Below are 26,880 nucleotides of genomic sequence, written 5' to 3'. Positions count from 1 at the left end.
GTACAAATATCCAAATTACTTTGTTCTACAATAATTCAAAATAAAAAAGGATAATATAGACAGTTGCAAGCTCAAAAAAAGCAAAAGAACGGCCGGCTGAACTGGATACTTCTTCAATGAGCGAGTAAGCGTCCGCTTTGTTTTGGAGAACGTGACGTCACCATCCATATATGGCACGCGGCTGTTTTTTTTTTCAACAGCCTCGAGAAATAACAACTTCGGAGTTAAATTTCATTAATTTTCCCAATAGTTTGCATCGAACTATTTAATGCGCATGAAATCATATTGATAAATTTTCAGAACATGTTTGGTGACCCACAACCTGCTCTTTAATATGAATCAGTTGTGAGAAAGAGCTTTAAATTATATATATATATATATATATATATATATATATATATATATATATATATATATATATATATATATATATATATATATATATATATATACACACACACACACAAATATAATTTAAAGCATAAAATATCTGTATATTATACACGTGTATATATATATATATATATATATATATATATATATATATATATATATATATATATATATATATATATATATATATATGTCTGCTTTAAAGCATATACATACATATAATTTAAAGCTCTTTCTCACCACTGATTCATATTAAAGAGCAGATTGCAGATTTCGACATATATATATATATATATATATATATATATATATATATATATATATATATATATATATATATATATATATATATATATATATATATATATATATATATATATGTAATATAATATATAATTTTGATGTTCCATCCACTTTACAGTTTCTTCGTAAGGGTGATACTGGGTTGTTTGCCATTGAAGCAGCACAAGTCTTTTGTGTGACTCGGCTGCTGTTTAAACCACAGACCTCCCAGACTGAGAGCGAGTGAACGAGTGTGTGTGTGTGTGTGTGTGTGTGTGTGTGTGTGTGTGTGTGTGTGTGTGTGTGTGTGTGTGTGTGTGTGTGTGTGTGTGTGTGTGTGTGTGTGTGTGTGTGTGTGTGTGTTTATCAGCATGGAGCTAATAAAAACAGCAAGAATTTCTCCCCCCATTCCAGCACTGTAGTTTTTGTTCATCTGCTGGAGACCGAGGGGATCGGTGCCTCAATGGTCGGTGCTCCGCTGGAGGATGCAGAATATAATAATGCTTTACATCTGCACAAGGTTAATGAATCATGGAAATACTATTGTCAAAGTGTTGTACCATATACAGTGAGTTATTTTATGTTCACGCTGATGGAGTTTACTGCACACAACGCCGAGCACGTGATGCGCATTATTGCACAAACGAACCACCTTTGAAAAGTTGAAAGCGTTTGTGGATCTCTGGCCAGAGAGTAACAAAGCGCCAGTTGACGGGGATTTCACGGGCGGTAAAAAGGCGTCCGGCCCAGCTCTCCCTCCATCACAAGCCGGGCGTGAGTTATTAGCAGTGCTCAGAGGGAGGGACAGGGAATCTGGCGGACAGTAGGGGGAAGGGAGACAGGGGACAGTAAGAAGAGGCGAGCCCAGAGACAGTGCAGACAGTCAGAGAAAGGGACTAGTGGAGGGGGACTAAAAAGTTGAGTCATATTAAGAGGAGGAAAAGGAAATCTGAGGCAATAGAGAAGCCAATAAAGAGTGTTTGCTCCTTGGCACAGGAATCAGAGTTAGAAGGAGAGCTCATGAGCGCTGAAGGCTAGAGGGAGGGCGGTCGAGTTGGCTGTGGGATTTCGACGTTGATGGTGCGCCGTGCTCTCTGGTCATGCCCGTCCAAGCCTCATTCTTTGCTCCACTCCTGTTGTACTCGGACCCAGGACTGGCCGAGCAGCAGTTCCTGTGTGAACCGGCAGATGACTCATGGCCAGATGAATTGTCTGAGACGAGTGAACTCCTATCGTTTGTAAATACAGCGAGCAGTGACATTAAGCAGGCACTGGACCGGCCCGCGAGGTCCCGGCGGAAGGTCAACCACAGAAAGTACCTGCAGAAGCAGATCAAGCGATGCTCACAGCTCGCAGCTGACGGGGTGCAACGACCAGGTGGCTCAGGTGAGACGGCCGATCCACAGCCCCTGCGCAGGACAACCAACAGGATGCTGAGCGAGGGGAAGACACGATCCAGGACGAGAATGGGGAACCTGCTCCCACTAAGACATCGGAATCTACCTGCGTCTTTCTTCTCAGAACCTGTGTCGACCACAGTAGGTCATTCATGTGCTGCATTATTTCAGGAATCAGTACAGCTGCCGCAACTTGATGAGTATGGAACGTCCGCAAGGGATGCTCTTCCGGAAATCACAGGGCAAGAGCCTGGTCTTTACCAGAGCGAGCCCCTATGTTGTCCTGCATGTCCTCGAATTGGTCGTGACAATGAGAGGCCTTGGGATGTGCAACCTCTGAACCATGCACACACTCAAAATGATCAGCCTCATCTTTTTCCTCCTACAAGCAATCCCTCGTTTGGTGCCTTTACATCCCCTGGTGCGACGATCACGGACGACGTGATGTCTGCCCATATTGGCCCGAGTTTGACTCCCTACCCGGCTCCGAGTCCAGGCGGGTCCATCGATGGGACAGATTGGATGGATTCCTTCTTTGGTTGGCGTTTGTCTACTTACTGTGGAGTGCCTTGCGGAATGATGGCGCTGCCCACGGGGCTTTGCTCACCTAACGCACCCTGAACCGCACCCTAACAACCCGATACGTGAGAACTCTTAGGAACTCGCAGGTTCGAACACGGCTTCTTTAGACAATTCTGCCAGAAACCAATGTAGTCTGAGCTCCATTTTGGCCATTTATTTGGTGTGTTTTCATTTACCCTCATCGCTGTTGGAGAGACGGTACTGTGAACACTTGTTCAGTTTGTTGCAAATAATGGATGTTCTTGCGCTTTTTTTTTTCAACGCAAGAAAGAAAAGCATTTTTTGTTTCTTGTAATAACTGAGTAAGCAAATTGGACTCCACACGACTTGGAACAAAAGGTAACAAACTTTTGATGTAAATAAATCAATATGAAGAACAAGAACCTGTGAATGATTCTTGTCTTGTTTTTATTTATTTATTTATTTATTTGTCCAGTGCATTACCTTCACCCTCTTTTCAACTGTTTTTTTTTCTCAACCATTTACCCTGTCCATGGGTCGGGTTTATGAGTGGAATTTTTAGGCATTTTAAGTGTTAATCCAGGATGATCAGATGTTCCGTTAGAGCCGTACTCAGCTTGACTTTCAAACAACGGCCTTGAAATACACAAAAAGCCTTGACAGTTGCGAGATGAACTTCATATTTTGGCGCCAATATGTTATTCAGGAAGGTAGATTAGTAAATCTGTGCCATGGCCCGAATAAGAAGTAAAAATGAAATGGAAAACAGTTTTCGACATTGGTATCGTCCAGTACTTTTGCCATCATATTTATCTCCACCACCGATGGTGGATGGACGTTATGTTTTTCACCCCTGTCTGTCTGTCTGTTTATCTGTGAACAGGATATCTCAAAGTTATGGACCCATTCAGACGAAATTTGGTGGACAGGTTGGGTGTATCACAAGGAAGAATTAACGAGATATTGGTGAAGATCCGAATCCGGATATTAAAATTTTAAAGTGCTTCCATCACCATTAGGAGATAGGGACAAAAATTACCAAAAAAAAAAAACGAAATTTTAGAGGACAAGGTTGAGCGTGTCACGACGACGAATTGATTCGATTTTTGTGAAGATCTGGGATTGTATCCGAGAATTTTTCAAGAATTGATTCGATTTTGGTGAAGATCTGGATTTGTTTCCGAGAATTTTTCAAGAATTGATTCGGTTTTGGTGAAGATCTGGATTTGTATCAATAATTTTTCAAGAATTGATTCGATTTGGTGAAGATCTCGATTTGTATCCGATAATTTTTCAAGCGATTCTTCACCATGAAGTGATGTGGCCAAAAACGACATACAGTACAGCAGAGCATGATATCGCAAAACGTTATCGGCGGATTATGACAAAACATGGTGGACGAGTTGACAAGAACAAGGCAATTTGATTTGAGTTCAGGTCCGGATGCAGATCTTGTCTATCAGCAGGATACAAAAAGTAAACTGTTCAGCCTGGCGGAGATGTGCGCTCCACTTCGTGCCATTCCAGTTCTGTTTGTTACTTGCTAAATAGAAGATTCCCAAGTACACCTATTCGGTGGTCTGATTTGTTATTGTCTGTCTGTCTGTCTGTCTGTCTGTCTGTCTGTAAGTCAATCGCCAACACGGCACATATTTTTACTCCAATCTTCATGAAACTTAACCAACTGGTGGAGGTAATCACCAGCAAGAAGCTTGTTGCTTTTGAGTTCAGTAGGTCAAAAGGTCAAAGGTCAAGGTCACATTTTTTTTTTTTTTTTTTTTTTTTTTGTATACCTTGGTCGAGGCTCGTATGAGAGCTAACACACAACTCACAGCAATGAGGCATGAGACAAGAGGGGCGGGAGTGGAAGGGACAAAACATTGGGGAACAGACACAGGTGAAATGTGGAAGGGAGAGGGATGGGGATGGGACGGGGAACATGGCGAGGGGAAGATGGACATTAAAGGGACTTTCAGGAAGGAAAGCAGGAGAATTGAAGGAAGTGGGCTTGGGTGGATTATCGGGGGTAGAAAAGATCGAGGATTTGGATGGGGGAAGATAAGAGGTGGTGGTGAACAGCTGTTTTGAAAGCCTGGAGGGAAGAATGGGAAAGAATAGAGTGAGGAAGTTTATTCCAAAGGTGGGAAAAAGAGGAATGAAAGAGTGAAGATGAGCAGTGATTCGTGATTTTGGTAGTTTTACCAGAAGGGGTTGTTGGCGGACCTTGAGCGCCCTGTGGAAATGTGGTGGGGACAAATCGCAGAGAGAGCAGGGGGGCAAGGCTGGAGAGGAGTCGGTAGAAGACAGAAAGACCACCGACCAACCTGCGGTGATTGAGTGAGAGGCCCAAAGACTCAGCTTCATTGCGGGAGATGCCAATGATCTTAAAAGCCCTGGTTTCGACAGCGTGAAGTCGAGAAAGGTGGGAGGCAGGAGCACCAGCCCAGAGGGGAGAGCAGTACTCCATCAGGCTACGGACAAAAGCTTTGTAAGTGGTCAGGAGCTCAAGAGGGCCGAGGAAGGACTTTGCACGACGGAGGATTCCCAGTCGGCGACTGGCTTTTGAGGCAAGGTTGGAAATGTGACTTTCCCAGGAAAGGTCATGGCAGATAGTGAGACCCAGAAGCTTGAAAGAAAAGACTTCTTCCAGAGGATTGTTGAGAAAGTGGATGGGGGGGTTTTGTAAACGGTCCTTTCGAAGAGACATAGTGAGAGTGTGAGATTTGTCTGGATTGAAAGACATGTTCCACGTGTTGGACCAGTTTGTGATTTTATCCAGATCTGCAGTGAGCGAAGAAGCTGCTGCTTGCCGGTCTGAGGGATGACAGATGGTACGGCAGAGGGTGGAGTCATCGGCAAAGAGAAATAGAGGATATAGAAATAGAGAGAAATAGAAAAGAGAAATAGAAATAGAGAAATAGAAATAGAGAAATAGAGGAAATAGATAGACATAAATCGTCAAGTTTCATTCAATTCACTTGACATCTGTATACTGTATATAAAACATAAAAACATGGACGGATGGTGAACCCTCGTCGAGGTGAAGTCTCAGTCGACCCATGTGAGTATTTCTATTAATTGTGTCCTGTTTGAACGTGAGTTGGACTGTGAGTACTCCTATTAATTACGTGTTATTGGACCATGATTACGTCTGTTAATAACAGAATATTGGAACGTACCTTTTAGACATGTAGACCCCTTAACCCTTAGACCTTTACACCCATTAGAACCTCCTGAGACAGTTTAGACTCCTTAAACCTTTTAGACCTGAAACTTCTGCTGGAACATACCCTTTAGAGCTTTACACCCATTAGAACACTTTGACCCTTTCGACCACTTTCACCCCTTTAGATTCTTTTAAGACCATTTATACCCCTTCGACTTCTGGAGACCTTTACACACTTTAGACTGCTTGACCCTCAGACCCTTTAGAAATTTAGACCCTTTTTAGACACGTGAGACACCTTAAACCCTTTCGACCCTGTAGACCCTTTTGACCTGTAACTATTGCGGGAACATACTCTTTAGACTTTTAGACCCTCATCAACCCCTTGGACGTTTTAGACCCTTTTAGACCATTTAGTCATTTTAGACCTTTTCAGACTAATGAGATTCGTTCAAGCCTTTAGACCCCTTAAAACCATTTTATACATGTTAGTCCATTTTGGACCTTTTAAGACCCGTCAGTCCCCCTCAAACCCCTTCAACCACTTAATCCTTCAGACCTTTAAATACCCTTTAGACTCCTGAAGACCTTCAGACCTTTAAAGACTCTTTAGACTCATATTATGTGTAGACTGTGGCTGCTGGTTACATTATTTTACTGGGGGCAGGGCTGTGCCACTAATGCAGTGCCCTTTCGTACCAACACACTGGTACTCATTTTGGTGACCCCGGAAGGATGACAGGCTGAGGACACCCCACCTTGTGTTAATTCAATTGCCGACAGGGGCTCAAACTTCAGACCCTAAGATCTTAAGCCAGCCACTTTAACCGTGAAGCCAACACCAGGCTTCTAGACTCCTGAAGACCTTCACACACTTTAGACTGCTTAACGGCATCAACCCCTTGACTCTTTGACTCTTTAGGCAATCAGACCCTCTTTAGATACTGCAGAACCCTTTAGACTCCTTAAACCCTTTCAAGCACTAAAGTCCTTTGACCCATAACTACTGCTGTAACATACACTTGAGACCTCTTTGACATTTTAGACCTCCCTGTTTTTTTGTTTTCAATATCAAGGCTCATATGAGAGCCAACACACATAACGTGCAACAAGGGGAGCAGGAGACAAGAGGAGCGGGAGAAAGAAGGAAAAAACAATGGGGAACAGAGACATGAGATCTGTGGAAGGGAGAGGGATGGGCAGGGTGGACAGGGTAAACAAGATGGACACAACAGGGACTTTCAGGAAGGAAAGCAGGGAATTTGAAGGAAGTGGGTTTGGGGTGGATTAACGGGGGTAGAAAAGATCATGGTTTTGGAAGGGGGAAGATAGGAGGTGGTGGTGAACAGCCGTTTTGAAGGCCTGGAGGGAAGAATAGGATTGAAGAGAGTGTGGGAGTTTGTTCCAAAGGCAAGAAAAAAGAGGAATGGAAGAGTGAAGGTGAGCAAAGATTCTTGATGTTGGTAGTTTTACCAGAAGTGGATTGCTGGTGGCACCCTATGGGAATATGGGGGGGGGGCATATCACAGACATTGCAGGGGGGTAGGGGGTGATGCCGGAGAGGAGATGATAGAACACAAAAAGACCACCGACCTGCCTGCAGTGAGAGAGTGAGAGACCCAAAGACAGCCTCATCATGGGAGATACCAATGATTTGAAATGTCTTGGTTTCCACTGCATAAAGCCATGAAAGGAGAAAGGCAGGAGCACCAGCCCAGTGGTGAGAGCAGTACTCCATCAGGCTGTGGACGAAAGCTTTGTATGTGGTCAGGAGGTCAGGTGTGCCAAGGACGGACTTTGCATGATGGAGGATTCCCAGTCGGCGACTGGCTTTGGAGGCGGGCTTGGAAATGCAGCTTTCCCAGGAAAGATCATGGCAGATAGTGAGACCCAGAAGCTTGAAAGAGAGGACTTCTTTAAGAGGATTGTTGAGAAAGTGGATGGGGGGGGAGGGGTTCCAAACGGTCCTTCAGGAGAGACATAGTGAAAGTGAGAGATTTGTCAGGGTTGGCGTTGAAAGATATTGAAAGGTCAAAATCCCTCACATCAGTCAGTCAAAGACATTCAGGGTCAAAGACGTGTTCCATGTGTTGGACCAGCTTGTGATTTTATCCAGATCTGCAGAGAGTGAAAAGGCTGCAGCATGCCGATCTGAGGGATGACAGATGGTACGGCAGAGGGGGGACTCATCAGCGAAGAGATAAATAATTTTCCAGATTGTCAAAGAGATCAGTGATGAGAACCTGGAAAAGAACAGGGCCAAGAACGCTGCCTTGAGGAACTCCAGCCTGGACAGGAAGAGGAGATGAGAGAACTCCATAAAGGGCCACATGTTGGCTGCGACAGGAGAGGAAGTCTGCGAGCCATGAGTAGATATAGCCTTGGATACCATAGGAAGAGAGTTTGGTGAGCAGGGCACTGTGCCAGACCGTATCGAAAGCATGAGATATGTCTCGGGTGATGGCTCTGATTTCATGTCTGGCACTGACGACCTCCATCCATTGTTGGGAAAGCAGAAGCAGCATATCCAGGGTAGACTGTCCTGGTCTGAATCCAAATTGATGATCAGAAATCAAGCCATTGGAGAAGAGGAAGGATTTAATGTCTGAAGCGATGATGGATTTCATAACCTTTCAGATAATTGGGAGAAGGCGGATTGGTCTGGAGTTGCAGGGATCTGTTTTTGCACCTTTGTTATGCAAAGCGGTAATGTTTGCTGATTCCCAAGGAGATGGCAGATGACCTTTAACAAATAAGAGGGTGAAGAGAACACAGAGAGGGTGAGCCAGAGCAGTAGAGCAGTTCCTTAGGACACGTGGGCTGATGCCATCTGCACCGGTTACAGAAACTGAGTCGAGGTTTGACAGCAAACTGGAACAGCTGGGTGTGATTGGGTAAGCCTGGTACACAAAGCGATGGGTTTGGGACACAAGATTTAGAAGCAAACACAGAATTGAGGCAATCAGCCTTTTCACGTGCAGTGTCAGCTGTGCGGCCATTTGAGGTAGGGGAGGGGATGGAGGAGGAACATACACCAGAAACAGACTTAACCTGATGCTACCAGGATTGGGAGGAGGGAGACAGATTTGATAGTTCAGACTTGAAATGAAAATGATGTTGTTTTCTGGCTCTCCTGAGGGTATATACACACTTGTTCCGACCTTTGTGGAAGGAACTGTGGTTGCCTTCAGTTGGATTAGCCTTTCATGAGGCGAAGGCAAGTTGTTTCAGGACAACTGCCTTGCAACAAGCTTCAGTGAACCAAGGGCGGGAGGAAGGGTAGGACAACTGAAGACGAGATGGGATAAATCTGTGCATGAGGGAGAGCAAGTTTCTTTGAAATAATTCTCAGGATGAGTTGATGTTGGAGAAAGTAGCGATAGGAGACCAGTCTATAAGTTTGATGGCTGCTTGGAGACCCTGCCAGTCGGCTTGAGTGAAATGCCAGACTCGATGGCGGTGAGGTGGTTCTCTGATAATAGCCAGAGAGATGTCCACTTTGACAAGACGTGGTCAGAAGAACCGATTGGAGCGAAGGAAGAGCAGCAGATATTGTCAGGGAAATTTGTCAAAATCAGATCCAGAAGAGATGGAGTGCCATTGGTTGAGATCCGGGTCGGGAAGTTGACCGATTGAGTCAGTCCCAATGAGTCGCAGAAAGCTTTTGCTGAAGTGCCATGAAAGGTGAGAGAGGTACCCACAACTAGCCAACTGGCATGATGACAATTAAAGTCGCCACATATGAGGAAGAGAGAGTTTGGATGAAAGGATACAAGTTGGTCCATGTTTTCGAATAGTGAGGTGGAGATGGAGTCATCACTGTTTGGTGGACGGTACAGTACACATATAAACATGAGGTGGGTGTTGAGGGGAAGCCGTAGCCAGAGGTATTCCTGGGGTGTGGGGGAGTGAGGGCAGTGCATGGAGAGTGAGGAATAGAGTCTTTCATGAAGATAGCAACTCCTCCACCAGGACGAGGCTCAGGTCTGTCATACCGAGGAGGGAGTAACCAGGGAAAGATACTTGGGAGTCAGACACGTCTTGGGGGAGGAAAGTTTCTGTTAGGCAGATTATGTCTGATTTGTCAGTGGCAACCTGTATGGAAAGATCTGAAAGGTTTGAGCGAAGTCCCGGGATATTTGAGGTCCACACTGTTAATGAAGAGGTAGGGGAGGAGGCTTTGGGTGCGGGGGTGGGGGGAGGGAAGGGTAGGACAAGGGACAAGGGGGGAGATAAGGACGGTTGTTGAAAGAGTGTGGGGGATTGCAGAATAGCTTGGGGAGTGGGCCGAATGAGGAGAAAAGGCTCTGTGGTGCTGGGGGAGAGGGGGGACAAGAGAGGGGGAAGAAGGCAGTTGAGGATTTGAGGAGGTGGAGTGAAGAGATGGAGGTGAGAGGGCAGTGGAAGGAGGCAGCTTTTTGGATGAGAGGGGGGCAACTTTGAGAAAGAGGAGTGAGGGGGATGAAAGGTGGAAGAAAGGTAAGGGGGGAATTTTTGAGAGAGGTGAGAGGGAGGCTTGGAGGGAGAAGAGTGGGATGGTTGCTTTGAGAGTGAAGGGTGAGAGGAGTGAGTTGGCACTGAAGTTGGAAAAAAAATTGGTTGATGGAAAGCGAGCACTCAGAGCAAACTGGGGTTTTTAAAAGTTTTTGGTCAGAGATGCGATTTAACACAAATCTTGATTGATGCAATAAAGGCAAATTCAGAGAATGGAGAGAAGAAACGCTGTCACAGTTGGATTTTTTAGGCAAGGTTTGAAGGAGAGTTCGAATTGACAGCAGTCTGTTTAAATAGCAGAAGAGTAGTGCATTATGATACAGTAAAGAGTACCACACGTGTAAAAGAGGAAGATGAAGCATTTTAAGAGATCGTTTTTGTTATTATTATTAATGTTTGAGAGAGTTGTCAACAGATTAGGTCATGGAAGTGTTGTCGAAAAAAAATCGAGGAGGAAGAAGAAGAGGAAGAAGAAGAAGAAGAGGCGATGAGGAAGAAGAAGAAGAAGAAGAATCATTAGAAAAGGTAGCGTTTTTTGTTTGTTTGTTTGTTTTGATTTAAGATAAGAAATAGTGATTAGTTGGGAGGGATGGGGGATGTTCGGAAAGTGGGGAAGATATAAAATGAAGGTAATGGGGAGAAAAAACAAATAAACACGATCATACACCGAGGGGAACTGGTAGGCCTCAAGCCTCAAGGGTAGGCCTCAAGCACCCGGTAAGGCAACGTCGACAAAATCTCACAAAAATAGCACGATTTTTGAAACAAAACCAAACTAGGAACACACAGTAACATTTAGGTGAGAAAAAAAACAGTTAAAAACGGGATAGATAACGACTGGAAACTTAACTTTGGGATCGTCAGCAGAGAGCCCTGAAGGAGACCTGTCAACGCTCCAAACCCAGAATCAGAGGCCAAACTGTTCTTTAATTTGCAGTTTAATCAGATGAAAATCGACGATTTTTCAGATGAAATTTGATTTTAGAAGTTTGATCTTGAGTTGATTTTTCAAGTTTTGACCAAAAATATTTGGTTTCCCCATTCAGTGCGGCACCATGCAATTGCTGTTTAATTTTAAAGTCAATCAGAGGAAAATGATTTTAGAAATTTGACCACATGATGGATGACCTTTGACCTCAAAATCAATAGGCTTCTCAGTTGTGACTACCTCTCCAACTTAGTGAAGTTTCATGAAGATCGGTTTAAAATTGTAAACTGTATGCTGTTGGCAGACAGGTAGACAAACAGACAGACAAGCAAGGAGACGTCTTGCAGAGCATGATACTTGCAACATCCATAAAACAAATTTGACTTAAAAAATAATTGGTAGTTGAATTTAATGACTAAATATGCAACTCCTCTTCAAATTTCAATCGGACGAAAATTGACAATTTTAGAAATTCGGCCTATGTTGTCCTTTTGGCCTATGTTGACATCAAATATAAATTGGTGGTCTAATTCAGTGACATGAAATATAAATAATTTTCAAATTTCAAGTCAATGGAATGGAAATTGAGGATTTCAGAAATACCAACTTAGTTGTTGACCTTGGGCCTATGTTGACCTTTTCTTTGACGTTGACCTCAAAATAATTCACTGGTTGAAATCAGTGACGTGAAATATAAATCCGAATCAAATTTCAAGTCAATCGGATGAAAACTGAGGATTTCAGAAATACCACCTGAGTTGTGATGTCAGGTCAGGCCAGATTAGATCTGTGACTTGCTGCAGGTATCATGTAAACCTGTACGAACCTGTTCCATGGTCGGGTTGTCAGCGACTAAACCGTCACCACCACCAGGTTTTTTGGTGAGGAGGGTGTTTGGATATGGACACCGAGCAGGATTAAAAACAAAACCTGTCAAAGGGTGGAGGAGCTCCTTGTGAGCCAACGGCCATCCGTATCTAGTGCCCAACTGTGTCTGCGGACGTCCTCCTGCAGTTGGGTTACTTCTTATTAGGAGGTTGCTGAGAGGATTTGCACTCTGGCCACCGTAAAACCCTTCATTCCGCAAAACACAAAAACGCAAATAAATCTGAAAACCCACTCCGTGGGAGTACCTCCTGCGCAGCTTCCCTTCGCAGGGAAGCTCACTGGATGACAGGATTGGGCCAAAGCCTTTGGGACCCCCAATCTTTGATGAGAGGAGGGAAACCACGGGGTAACATTCCCGGGTCAGATTGCAGGAGAGTGTGCGGAGTGGTGCTGAGGTGTCGTCCACCAGATGGCGGTCTCCTTGGGTTAACCTGAGGCGGTCCCTTCGAGTGGGTGCCTGGAATGTCCTATCCCTAAGAGAGGATGATCACCTGTCTCTGTTATAATCTGAGCTCAAGCGTTTGGACATCGGTATTGCAGCACTCTCTGAGGTTCGGAGACTGGATTGCGGTGAGATCATGGCAGGTGGTTACACCTACAATTGGTCTGGTCGCTGTGATGGTTACCATGCCAAAGGAGTTGCTGTAGCTGTGTCCAATAAGCTGACTACAATGATAATTGAGGTAACACCGGTCAAAGAGCGTATTATGAGGCTAAGGATTCATCACTCCTTAGGTGTCATTTCCCTGGTCTCTGAATATGCTCCGACTGAGGCGAGTGATTTCACCGTGAAGGACGCATTATATGCCACGCTCGAGTTTGTGGTTGATCAGTGCCCCAGACGAGGTACATTTCTAGTCTTGGGGGATTTCATTGCATCGACTGGAACTTATAGGGATGGTTAGGAGACATGAGTTCGTCCCCTGGGTCTGGAATTGTGAACCAGAATAGTACAAAGTTCCTTGATTTTGCAAGAAGTCATGAACTGAGGGTGGCCGGTTCACGGTTTCAGTGCCCAGAAGCTCATCGATGGACTTGGTATTCCGAAACTGGCGGTGCGGCAAAGGAGATTAACCATGTCCTTGTTGATGGTCGCTGGAGGATGATCCAAAACTGCCGGGTCTACCGGAGTGCTCAGTTCTTCAATACTGACCACAGGCTTGTTGTAGCAACTCTTAAGTTGCACCTTAAATCCAGGAGAATGGTACCAACCCAGCCTAGGTTGGACGTTGGCAAGCTCAAGGATCAGAGGTTATCTGAGGAGTGTGCAAACCAGCTGAGGGGAGATTTTGGGGGTCTGGCTGCTTTGGAAGGTCCTGAAGAGTTGTGGAGTGCCTTCAAGACCACCATCCTTGATGTTGCCGGTGGATGCCTTTGAACTCACCGCAGGGCAAAGAAGAATGTTGTCTCTCAAGGGACACTGGATGCCATTGACCAGAGTCGCAGGGCCAGGCTGAATGGCAGAGCTGAGCTGTTCAGGGAGCTGAGGTGTAAAACTGTACATGCACCAAGGGTGGACAAGGAGGCCTATGTGCGATGAATCTGTGAGCGGGTAGAGCATCACCTGTGGTCAAGTGATTGTCGGCCTGCTTTGCATTCATCCAAGCCCATCCCTCGGTGTACTGCAGTTAGAGTAGAGGGTGTTAGGATCTTGACAGAGGAGTCGGAAGTGAAGGCCCGCTGGGCTGGTTAATTTGAGCGGTTGTACCAGGCTGATATATCAGCTGTCGAGTTCGACATCAGGAATGTTACAGTAATTGTTGCTGACCCTCCAATCAACTGTGGTCCACCTTCGCTTGTGGAAAAACAGGCAGCGGTGAACTGGTTCAAATGGGGTGAAGCTCCAGCGATCTGTGGCATCCATGCTGAACTTCTCAAGGCTGGTGGAAATGCTGCACTCACGTCGTTGCTTGCAGTTTTGTACTTTGCCTGGAACACAGGCATCTTCCCAACTGACTGGAAGAGGGGCCTTGTTGTCCCGCTCTTGAAAGGAAAGGTGATTGCCAAGCACTGAGAGCAGCGTCACCCCTCAGTAGTTGTTGCAGTCTTGGCGAAGTCTTTGCTCGGATAATTATTGATAGGGTTCGCCACCATTTGCTTGAGCACCAGCGTCCAGAGCACTCAGGCTTTACACCAAGAGGTCAATGATTGACCGAATCATTGCTCTCCGGGTCCTCACCGAACGCAGACGAGAGTTTCAGCAGGGGCTGCTTGCAGCTTTTGTTGATCTCTGTAAAGCGTTTTATTGAGTGAATCGGGATGCCCTCTGGAGGAGTCTTGGTCTCCGTGCCACCAAAACTGATCGATGTCTGAACTCCACTCTCGTACTGAGAGTGCTATGAGATGTGGTGGTACCATCTCTGACTTATTTTACAGTTGTAACTGGAGTTCATCAGGGGTGTGTACTGGCCCCCACACATTTCAGCACTTGCATGGACTGGTTTCTTGGGAGGATGACGGAGAGATCAAGCTGCGGTGCATCATTTGGGAATGTCAAGATCTCTGCCCTTCATTTCGCAGATGATGCAGTCATCTTTTCGGAGACTTTAGATATCCTTTTGGAGGCCCTCGAGGTTCTGAATGAGGAGTCGGAGCCACTGGGATTATGGGTTTCCTGGGTCAAAACTAAGATCCAGGCTTTCAATGACATCTTGGATGCTGCTGTCCTGTCTGTTCCTGTTTGTGGTGAGGATGTTGAGGTCATGGAGAGATTCACTCACCTTGGCAGTGATATTCATGTCTCTGCTGGCTGTGAGTCAGAGGTCAATAGACGTCTGGGTCGGGCCTGGGGAGTCATAGATTCACTGGATAATGGGGTGTGGCGCTGCCAGTACCTGTGCGGGAGGATGAAAATCCGAGTTCTCAGCTCCGTGGTGCTTCCAGTCTTGCTCTATGAATGTGAGACTTGGACTCTGACCAAGGATCTGAGACAGAGACTTAATTCCTTTTGTACCAGGTGTCTTCAGAGAATCCTTGGTTATCACTGGCTGGACTTTGTGTCCAATGAACGGTTGCTGAGAGAGACTCAAATGAGATTTGTTTCCTGCATAGTCCGTGAGCGTCAGCTGCGGCTGTATGGACATGTGGCTGATTTTCCTGACACTGATCCTGCTCATCAGATTCTCTCAGCGAGGGAGTGTCGTGAGTGGAGGCCAATGGGCCGACCACGTGCCTCGTGGTTGCAGCAGGTTGATCAGCATCTCAAGGAGATGGGGATGGGCCAGGCATCTGTCTGGGGGATGGCCAGACGGAGGCCCTGGAGTACCGGCGGAAAGTGGACACAGTGACGCGTTGCTCTGGCGCATGCTCCCATACCTGACCTGACCTGACCTTAGTTGTTGACCTTTGGCCAATGTTGACTTTTTGATCTTTTGACCTCAAACAATAATTTTCTTCCTTATGACAAACTCTACCATGTGGTGAAGTTTCGTGAAGATCGGTTTAAAATCGTGACCTGTAGGCAATAACCAGACAGACAGACAAACAGCCAAACAAACACAGAGACAAACAGACCGAATAGCAAAATCGACCAACCAATATACTTGAAAAATCTTAGATTTTGCAAGTAACAAGCAGACAGAAAGGGGTGAAAACAACCTCCTTCCACCTTCAGTCGGTGGAAGTAAAAATGAAAAAAAAAGTATGTTCTGTTTTATTTTGGCGAAGATGAAATCTGTGGTGGATAGCCTAAGCTCTCCACTTACAACTGATGCAAGTGTCCTGGTCGTGGTTTTTTTTCTCATGATGTTGAGTACTGCCCATTTTCCAAGTTCTTGGCACATACCAATTTGCAGTACTCGCTCCAATTCCATTAAAAGCTGTCAGCAATTAAATTTTTAGCAATTATCTAAAAAAATTTAAATGAATCATAAATCGAAAGTTCACGTCGATGAAAGATAAAAATGGTAAAACCAAACATCCTGACCAGTTATTCCGCCTTGTGTTGTCATTTTTGAGAAATATGAAATGTATGTAGTCTTGGAAATGATCCACTAGTCGTAAGATAACACCCACAGGATAAAAAATACAAAATAACTAGATTACATTTTCGCTGTTTTCTCGAAACTGGTGCTAGGGTTGGGCACACATCAACTTTTTCTCTGTTGTCCCGTTAAAAAGGAGTGTTTTTTTATGGCCATTTTTCATGCTGATCACGAATCCGTTGAAATTTTTGACCTCGGATGATGTCTTAAAAATGGCCATAAAAAACACTCCTTTTAACGGGACAACAGAGAAAAAGTCGATGTGTGCCCAACCCTAATATTACATGCCCAAGTGAGCCATAATTATCAAATTTTACCTGAAAAGTGGGTAGATTTGGTGGCCATTTTGAATTTTACCAACCTAAGACGTCATCCTATGTCAAAAAGGTCAACGGATTCATGATTAGCGTGAAATTTGGCCATAAAAAACACTCCTTTCAAAAAAAGTATGTTTGTATGCCCAACCCTACTGGTACAATGAAATAAGCTGAAAATTTCACAACCTTGTTTTTGTAGATATGTTTTTGTTCTTTCAAAGTTTGGACGCATTTACAGATATTTTACCAAAGGTACACAGAACCTTTAAGAGACATTACAAAAGACATTTCTCTGGATTTCTGACTGGCTTCCAAAGTCTTCAGCTATTTCTGCAACGTCAACATCTTGCAGAATCAGTTGGTGAATATAGCACACGGCAATGTGGTTAAGCCAGGATGGACTCATTGTGTTCCTCAACCAAATTTTCAACTGCCTCAGTACTGAAAAACTGTGCGCACATGTGTGAGATGTCACCGGGCAAACAATCAGCAGCTTAAATAGGACGAAAATTTGGGGAAACAGGTCGGTGTCTCGGTGTCTGTCTCTGTCTCTCTGTCTCTCTGTCTCTCTGTCTCTCTGTCTCTCTCTCTCTCTCTCTCTCTCTCTCTCTCTCTCTCTCTCTCTCTCTCTCTCTCTCTCTCTCTCTCTCTCTCTCTCTCTCTCTCTCTCTCTCTCTCTCTCTCTCTCTCTCTCTCTCTCTCTCTCTCTCTCTCTCTCTCTCTCTCTCTCTCTCTCTCTCTCTCTCACTCTCTCACTCTCTCACTCTCTCACTCTCTCACTCTCTCACTCTCTCACTCTCTCACTCTCTCACTCTCTCACTCTCTCTCTCTCTCTCACTCTCACTCTCACTCTCACTCTCACTCTCACTCTCACTCTCTCTCACTCCCTCTCTACCTCTCTCTCTCTCTCCCCCCCCAATACCAGGTTTTATTGATGAAGTCTCTGTGCTGCACATAATTTTCAGTAAGAAATGAGAATGGCTCAAATAAGTGTCCCTCTTCTGTCTGTCTCAACTGCAAATGTACCCATTTATTTTCATTTTATTTTACTTCATTTTCGTTTTCATACATGCTTGAGTATTGACTAATCCACTCATTGGATAGCCAGTGTTCTTGTACAGCAATGTTTTCCTACAACACATTTGAGATGTCTTGGGTCAATTATTTACGGAGTCAATCCCTCATGGTTATGGACACCACATAAGATGCAATAGGGCTCTGTTCTTCATGGCACGGCCTGGGAGCCACTGGTGGCCCTGGTGGCCTAAAGTGCGACCCCTGACGTGTGGCTGATAATACACGAATGTGAAAACATCCCATAATAATCCGCCATAAATGCTATAAAATTGACTCAATGGTTTCAAATGAGTGTTCCAACATGAAGCATAAAAGTAACATCAGTAGGTGGCAGAACAGTGTACAGTAAACCCTCAAATATCGCTGGTTTCGACCAATCACGGGCAACCTTTAGTTACCACCGTATTTAATTTTGGCCAATCATGGTTTTTGAGCTAGGATGAGTCATTGATTACCTCCCATTACGAGGCTTTTGTTGTTTCTCGTGCACCGTAAATTGCAGTCATCAGACCAGCATACAGAACAAAGCTAAGATTAATCATGAATCGTCATCAAAGAGGAAATGACACACAGAGATCCAGTAATACTAGATCGACAATATCTAGTAGACACACAACAGTTAATAATGGCACCTAAAGGTAAAACGATGGACAAAATTAATTGTGCTAAAAGGCAGGGAAAGGTTATGACATTGTGTGAAAAAAAAATCGAGTTCCTAGATATGTTGACAAGAGGTGAAAGTGTGGCGTGTGTGGGCTGCCATTACGGGATCAGGGATCAGTTTTTTCAGTTACATACACATGTGAAACAACGTTTTCAACAATGAACATTGTGAAAAGAAAACAGAGGAACAGATTGACAACTTAACATTTGGACTGCCTCACAAGGATTGCTGTGATGGAATAAAAAATACTGTATGAAGAAGGTTGTGAAGCATCGGGCACACTTCCGCTCATCCAGCTTTTAAAGTAAGTTTTGAAATCTAACTTATTGTATTATTATTGTAATATGTACCTGTATCATTTTTCTTAAAACACATACCTTAAGGAGATGGCTTCGTATTAAATTTTTGGTTTCTAAGAATCAAGCCCGTGTTGTTTTATTGCACACGCAGACTTCTATTTAGTTAACCTCGCTGTTATATCACATAATTGCATTAAGAATTGCATTATTTTGTCTTGTATGCGGTGTGGCGGCTCTCACACTGATGTCTTATCAACGAAAGTGCCCCCCCCTCTAAACAAATAGTGAAAATCACTGGCTATAGGGGGTTCGCTGACATTCAATGATTAAATAGAGCTGCTAATCATGCTCATAGAAACACACCAGAAACAGAGGGTGGAGAAGTGTCTCCCGAGGTAATCAATGTCAGCCCAAAAAAAAACGACTTAGGTCAGCTGTCACTGAAACTGCTGCTAGAAGATCGGAGAACACCCTGCCACCGGTCTCTATCATCTGTGAGAAGGTGGAGAAGAGAATGAAAGTCAGTTGGTATTTTCAGAGGGATGAACTGATTCAAGCAGAAACAGTCGATGGTGGTGAGTCAAATGAGATACATCGTTTATATTTCTGAACCACACATATTTGTGTCATGCACTTCTATACAGTTGAATGTGTCAAATTCTAGTTGAAGCACTTGTAATCAGTTTCATTGAATTCATTACTGTTGTCCATCAAGCTAATCTCGTGAGTCGTTAACTTGATGAAAAAAATTTGTCTTTCATGAACATAGTAACCTGCATTTCCATTTCACTCATTCAAATTCCAGGTCTGCTGAGGACAGCTGCAACTGAAAATCCGAATGGTCCTGATGAAAGGATATTGAGACAAATCAGAGGAAAAGACTGTGTTGCAGTCGAAGTCAGGTATCATCAGAGTTGCATAATCAATTGCACACATTTTCTGTCGAGGAACGGGAGTCTGAACTAAAAGTAGTCAAATTAACAGAATTTCCACAATCTCAATTGCTCTTCCTACTCAGATCATCTCAACAATTGTTTAGGGTCTTGGTCACACCTTTCTATTTTTCTTCATAAAGACAAATCAATGACTGCTCATGAAAGTTTCAAACGTGCCTTTGATATTTTTTGTCAGATCGTCATAAAGAACGACGGAATCAAAAAATGAACATATCCTTCAGTTGGTGAAGTTCCTCACAATGTTCTGTGAATTTGCAGAGTAGGAAGGTATTGATGCTTCTTCCATATCGGTAATTGCTTGTGTATATTTTTAATCTCAAGATTGCTTTAAGAAAGGAACTTCCATCTGTTCACTGGGTTCATTATGGTCGTTACCTAGAACAATCCCTGTTAGGTTTATGAAAATATCTTTCTTTCTATAACTGGATTATGAACATAGCCTGTTGCCATGGACCTATTTTGAATGAGATTATCCAATCGCTGTGGCTCATGCTGTCGAATCTTTGACGCTTCCAACGTTTGTAACATCATCGGCAGCGAGTGTAATCCTATTGCATGCCTTGCATTGTGGTTTTGTAGTCGAAGTCGGTACTTGCAAAGGGAGATGTCACACAATCAGGCTCAGATCCAATTGGGTTTCATGCGGACCACGAACAGCACTCGGTCAAGATGGGAACTCTACGCACATGCACAAGTGTACACCTCTACGTACGTATCATTACGGTACAACAACCAGTCCAGACTGGTGCGACAACATTGATGTTTTGTTTTTGCTTCAAGACTCATCAATTGAAAACACATCTGCAACCAAAGTATCCTCAACTAGTGGGGTTATCTTCAGTTTCAGCAGCACAGTGACAATCAAGTTTGAGGGTGGATTTAGGCACCTTGGGATACAGCCTTTACAGTTAGTTGCTGCACATTTTGAGAGATAATGGGGAACGGCTGTTAGGGGGCGTTTTCCAAAATGGCCGCTATGAGAGTATTACTGTACATATCTGAGTGTCTTGGTGTTTTGGCTAGAAGACAAGATGAGGTATATTGTTATATAATACAAGGATGGCTGTCCGTTCATCCATTAGCTGTTACACTGATTAGCTGTGTGAGGCTCGGTGCAATGTAATTGGCTCCTGGCAATATTATAATATATGTGTCTTATTAAAAGCTGATATTGTTCACATATCTTTTCTGCATATCTCACAGGATTGTGAATTGGACAGGCGACCAGGACGCCATGATTTGTTCATGGACACATTTTTTCTGCATATCTTGTGGGATTGTGAGTTGGGCAGGCGAGTGCGATGGGTGGGGAGGCTTGTAGTGGGGGGGGGGGGGGTTGGCATTCTTTGAAGCATGGCTTAAACCCATATCATTGTCAAAGATCTTTGTCCGAGGTCTTTATTTCCATTTAACGATGTGTATATATGCATCAAGAAGAAGATAATTGGTTTTTGGTTGTTTATCGTCACATATCTTATCGGCATATCTTGCGCCGATTGTGAGTTGGACAGGTGACCGTGACGGGTGGGGAGGTTGTTTGAAAGGCTTTGAGTGGGCAGAGTATTGATGCCTTAGGGTTGGGAGGGGGAAAGTGAGGAGTTCGTTTTGGGGGGTGGAGGTTGAGGACTTGAAGTCACATTTTACATTACATGGAATTTCCACGGGTCCCTGATAGTGTGTATATAATGTTTTCAAATAAAGACTTGCGGTTGGGAGTGCGAACATAAAATCCTGGATCCGCCCCTAAATAAAATCAAGAGTCCATGGTAAGCTCCCCAACCTTCGAATGAACAAACAATTACTGACTCAACGTTCCGGTTAACATGTGACAAACCACATGCATCCGCTCAAGGCGCTGTCACACCTTGACGATTTAGCCAGCAATGGCAACGTATAAAAATGTATGTAAAACGTTGGCGTACGCTGAAATTTTGATGTTTTTTTAAGTTTTGTCGTATTCTTAACGAGTTGGTCGTATGCATAACATATTAGTAACGTACACAGAACGTTTCGTTGTCTTATAGATAACTTATACCAACGAATGATTAGCGTGTTGTCGGCGTTCACAACCTATGCCCAATGATAGTCTAACTTAGGCATAGCGTGCTGCACGTATCGCCGCCGATCACATGGCGTAGCCTATTAAAAACCTGCCGTTCGTCGATTCAAATCATAACCGCCTGAGAATTGGAAGTGTCAACCACGCAGTCACACCTTGACAATTTAGCCAGCATATGCCGACTTCTGAAAAATGTGTCTAAAACGCTGGCACAAGTCGAATACGTTATGGGTAAGTTGTGTATACGTTAAGAGCACGCTGAAAAACGATGAAGTACGCTGTCATACGTCGTAGTACGTCTAGTACGTTGTGAAATTTCAAGCATGCTGAAATTTTTACGACATACTCGCCGTATGGCTCACACGTTCCGCTACGCTGGGAATAAGTTGTAGGCACGATATGCGATCGTTGACACACGTCGACACAAGTTCCTTGTAAGTTACTCATAAGTCGAAACACGTCGAGGAAATGTTTAGCATACCCGAAACTTATTTTCTCCATCAAGGCACATTTTCTTTTTTTTCTCCTTGGCTCCGTGAAGGCACGTGACAAAATATTTGAAGTTGTTGTTGTTGTTTTTATTTTTTATTTTTTTATTTTTTTAGTTGATCACGAATTTTAAAATATATTCGGACATTTGCTTTCAAGTTTCGACGTCGACGTGACAATATCCTCAAACAGAAAATATTCACAGAGGAGGAACTAAGAATAAGACATGAGCAAACTGAAGAGGCAATCGGACGTGACGTAATGGCACGTGACGAAATATCGGAAGTTATTGTTTTTTTGTTTGTTTTTTTAAACGCTGCCAATACGCCAATATATGGTAGCTGTAAATTAGAAACACGTTCAGTAAGTTCTGTGGTCGTCTGGAAGACATCAATTAAATACCTCTACATACGTCAATATGCGTTGGAGGTACGTTACACATAGGTTCAAAGCATGTTACTCATAGGTTAGAAATAAGTTTTGAGTACGCTAAGCATTACATCGACGCGTTTCAACTTATGAGTAACTTACAAGTAACGTTCCTCGATGTGTGTCAACGATCACATAACGTGCCTCGACGTGTGTCAACGATCGTGTAACGTGCCTACAACACATTACTCATAGGTTATAAATAAGCTTCGGGTACGCAAATCATTACCTCGACATGTTTCGACTTATGAGTAACTTACAAGTAACTTGCCTCGACATGTGTCAACGATCGCATAACGTGCCTACAACTTATGGTCAGCATAGCGGAACGTGTGAGTCATATGCTGGCATACGTCATAAAATTTCGAGCATGGAAAATTTGAGGACAACCGCAAAGTACAACGATGAAAGTCAGCGTACTACGATGTATGGCAGTGTTTTTCAGCATGCTCTTAATGTTATCAAAACTTACCCATAACGTATTGGACGTGTGCCAGCGTTTTAGAGAAATTTTTCATAAGTCGGCATACGCTGGTTAAATCGTCAAGGTGTGACAGGGCCTTAACCTTTCTCAAGAGTGATGAAAATTTCCTCAAAATCCTCTTGTATACCCAAAGTTGGGGGTGGGCAAAGCTGGACAACAAATCAACACACACGTCACGGCATTCGCAAATTCTGAGTTATCAAATTCTAAAAACATTATCACATTTAATGATCAAACCTAAAGGGGCTGTCACACCTTGACGTTTTAGCCAGCATATAGCAAGGTCTCAAAATGTATGTAAAACGCTGGCGTACGCTGAACTATTGATGTTTTTTTAAGTTTTGGGCGCATAATAACGTGTTGGACGTATGCATAACGTATTAGTAACGTACACAGAACGTTTTAATCACATATAGATAACTTATACCAACGAATACTGAGCGTGTTGGCGGCGTTCACAACCTATGCCCAACGATAGTCTAACTTATGCATAGCGTGGCAGCGTATCGCCGACGATCACGTGGCGTAGGCTATTAATAGGCTGCGGCTAGACGATTCAAATCATAACCGCACTAGACATCGAAGTGTGAAGCCGCTGTCACACCTTGACGTTTTAGCCAGCGTATGCCGACGTATGAAAAATTTGCCGAACCAAGCTGGCACACGTCGAATACGTTATGGGTAAGTTTTGTATACGTGAAGAGCACGCTGGAATACATCGTAATTTTCTGGCATACGTCGTCATACGCCGAGTACGTCGAGAAATTTTCAGCATATTGAAAATTTCTCGACGTACACGACGTATGACACACGTTCCGCATACGCTGGCATAAGTTGTAGGCACGCTACGCGATCGTTGACGCACATCGACACACATTACTTGTACATTACTCATAAGTCAAAACACGTCGAGGTAATGGTTAGCGTCAGTGTTCCAGACTCCCTGGTTGTTGTTTTTTTTTTTCTTCGGTATGATGGTGATGTTGACACTTCGATTTCTAGTGCGGTTATGATTTAAATCGTTGAGTGGCAGCTTATTAATTATATTATATTATAACCACACTAGAAATCGAAGTGTCAACATCACCGTCATACCAAAGAAAAAAAACAAAACAGGGAGTCTGGAACACTGAGGCTAACCATTACCTTGACGTGTTTCGACTTATAAGTAACTTACAAGTAACGTGTGTCGACGTGTGTCAACGATCGCGTAACGTGCCTACAACACGTTCCTCATAGGTTAGAAATAAGTTTCGGGTATGTTAAACATTACCTCGACGTGTTTTGACTTATGAGTAACTTACAAGTAATATGTGTCGACGAGTGTCAACGATCGCGTAACGTGCCTACAACTTATGGCCAGCATTATGCGGAACGTGCGAGTCATATGCTGGCATACGTCGAAAAATTTCAAGCATGGAAAATTTGTCTAACAGCTCGGAGTACAAAGACGTATGCCAGCGTACTACGAAAAAAAAGCCAGCATACTACGATGTATGCCCGCGTGCTCTTAACGTATACAAACTTACCCATAACGTATTCGACGTGTGCCAGAGTTTTAGCCGAATTTTGCATACGTCAGGCATACGCTGGCTAAATTGTCAAGGTGTGACAGGGCCTTTACACTCATGATATGAAGCCCAATTGGATTACAACACCAAATGTTCAGATAAGATCAGGAAATAATCCATCCATCCATTGGGACCATACTCTGTGTAGAGCGTTGGTGCTGCTAAAGCAGTCTCCTTGGCTATTGGGCACAATTCTGGGCGGGTCGCCACTCCAACAGTATACCAGCATGCTGGCACTTATTTTGCCAACCTCGGAAGGATGACAGGGCGAGTTAACCCTACCTGGTATGAATTTAACAGCTGAGCGGGATTTGAACTCAGGACCCAAGGATCCCTAACACACCTCCCTAACCATTAAGCCAACACCAGACACAGGGAATAATTGGTCACTCATTAGAAAATAAACATGATTCGCTGTAAACCCATGTGCCATGAGATGAATGTAATTAGGTTTGCAAAGGTATCAGTACAGTGGGCACGTGGCATTTCCTCTGCGAGAGAAGCCTCGTGACAAGCCTCTGTCTTTTGGTCCTTTTTGGGGTCAAACCCAAAATGCTAACCCTATCCCACAGGGGTGTGTGCCTGCCTTGAGACGATGTTTGGCAATAGACCTGTTGGGAAAGTTTCAATCAAAGACCTTGCGATGTTCAGCAACACGCTGGCGTAAGGTTCTCCCCGTCCCTCCCACATATTGGGCTGCACAACCACAGGGCACAGCGTACACAATCCTTGCCCTGTCTTTCTTTGGTAGCCTGTCCTTGACCCTCATTTAAGAGCTCTCTTGAGGGTGAAGACAGGTTTGAAACTTACTCTCACTCCTTCTGTTTTCAATATTCTGGCGATCCTCTGCGATACAGCCTGCACGAAAGGCAAAACACAAAACACCCCTTGGTTGTTCTTTCGGTCCCACCTGTGATGAGGGCCAGCCAGGTTCGTTCTCTTGTTTTTTGGTAACAATCTGTCCGGGTAACTGTTTGCCTTCAATATGCTCCAGATGTTCCGCCTCTCTTATCTTGTCTTCGATGATATACTGTAACTCACATGCTCTTTTTGAGAGGGTGTGTACCACAGTTCTTTTGTGCTCCATTGGATAGCAGGAATTGAAATTGAGGTAGCAGTCAGCGTGTGTGTGTGTGTGTGTGTGTGTGTGTGTGTGTGTGTGTGTGTGTGTGTGTGTGTGTGTGTGTGTGTGTGTGTGTGTGTGTGTGTGTGTGTGTGTGTGTGTGTGTGTGTGTGTGTGGGCTTTCTGTACACTGTGACCTTTAGGGCTCCTTGGGGATCCCTGATCACGAGAATGTCTAGGAATGGATGGGCCCCATTTTTCTCCTCTACGAGGGTGAAATTAATGGATGAAAAGGTTTCACCGATGGCTTCATGTATGGTGTCCACTGTATCGGTGGGACAGATGACGAATGTGTCATCCATGTAGTGGAACCACACACTTGGCTGCACTTGTAGGGATGGAATGGTGTGCTTTTCAAAATCCTCCATCACCATGTTGGCAACGAAGGTCGATAACAGGATGGCCCATTGCAGCTAATGCTTGCAGACCGACTCCTCTATCACTTCACCCACTTCCCCCTGTATTTATTTATCCACCTTGTATTTACCCGGTCTGCCAAATTATCTGAGTCATCCTTGAATTTACTTTAAATCGAACAATTTCCATTATTCTGTGGCACCATCTACTTTCATCAAGTTGATGACAAGGTGTTGCTGCTCTTCAGAATGAACATAAAGTTAAGAAATGACAATAACAAGAAAATCAAAATACAGTATAGAAATAAAGTAATCGTACTCTACCGATGATGGCAGCTGATTGTTGAGTCGTGTATTACGTCAAAACTTTATGATACACAATAGTACGTGTTGTGTTGCAACCCCTGTACTGGCTTGATGGCAAAATAAATGTTTTGGGGTTGCCCAACCCTAGAAGCAGCAGTGTAAGGCAACACACCATATCCACCAACACGTGGCCTTAAGACACACCCAAGCATGGCTAAAGGTCTGTCCCTGGCTCTTATTTATAGTTATTGTAAAAGCATCCTGGGCAAACAACCGATGTTGATGGCACTAAAAGGAATAATCTCCATCTGAAGGTTGAATGGTGGGAGGGGAGGGAAGGTGTGGGTGGGGGGGTGAGAGCAATCCTGCCTACATGTTCACCAGAAAAGATGTTGTACTCAAGTAGTCGGGTATTGTATACTTTCGTGAAAATCGATCTTGTACCATTACACAGCCCTTGGTTTGGGTTTAGATTGCAAAGAAAAATCAGAATCATGCTGACGCTTCTACTGGTGCTCCTGGCTCTCCACAGTTCTGACTTCAAGTGTTCGTTTCATAATACTTGCTTCCCTGCCAATAGTTTGCTTCTTTGAAGGCATGGTTTTTTTCATCTATTGAGAAAACATTTGGAATATGTACGGGATATTTCCTGCTGACACCTTCTGTGCCCTGGACA

At 44.0% G+C, this 26,880-nt stretch overlaps 1 protein-coding gene and 1 long non-coding RNA gene across 3 annotated transcripts in view; one reads left to right on the top strand and one right to left on the bottom strand.

The window, feature by feature from the left end:
• Nucleotides 1-26,880, bottom strand: part of LOC147017905 (uncharacterized) — a 70,963-nt gene that overhangs the window by 25,091 nt on the left and 18,992 nt on the right. Inside the window, exon 2 of one of the 2 annotated variants that reach the window (XR_015062181.1) lies at nucleotides 18,795-18,923. The exons of the other annotated variant lie outside the window; for it this stretch is intronic. This is a non-coding gene — a long non-coding RNA (uncharacterized LOC147017905). The remainder of the gene's footprint in view (nucleotides 1-18,794; nucleotides 18,924-26,880) is intronic. 2 annotated transcript variants of the gene reach the window in all.
• On the top strand, nucleotides 1,222-3,037 carry LOC147017906 (protein FAM181A-like). Its single transcript, XM_085896979.1, has one exon. The coding sequence runs from the start codon at nucleotides 1,776-1,778 to the stop codon at nucleotides 2,691-2,693; it is 918 nt and encodes a 305-aa protein (XP_085753105.1). The 5' UTR covers nucleotides 1,222-1,775; the 3' UTR covers nucleotides 2,694-3,037.

This window comes from Eptatretus burgeri, chromosome 10, assembly GCF_056783735.1.
Source record: "Eptatretus burgeri isolate ZD-2024b chromosome 10, Ebu_testis_v1, whole genome shotgun sequence".
NCBI classification, from domain to species: domain Eukaryota; kingdom Metazoa; phylum Chordata; class Myxini; order Myxiniformes; family Myxinidae; genus Eptatretus; species Eptatretus burgeri.
The sequence above is the reverse complement of the archived record's forward strand: the minus strand, read 5'-3'. Positions and strand labels throughout refer to the sequence as shown.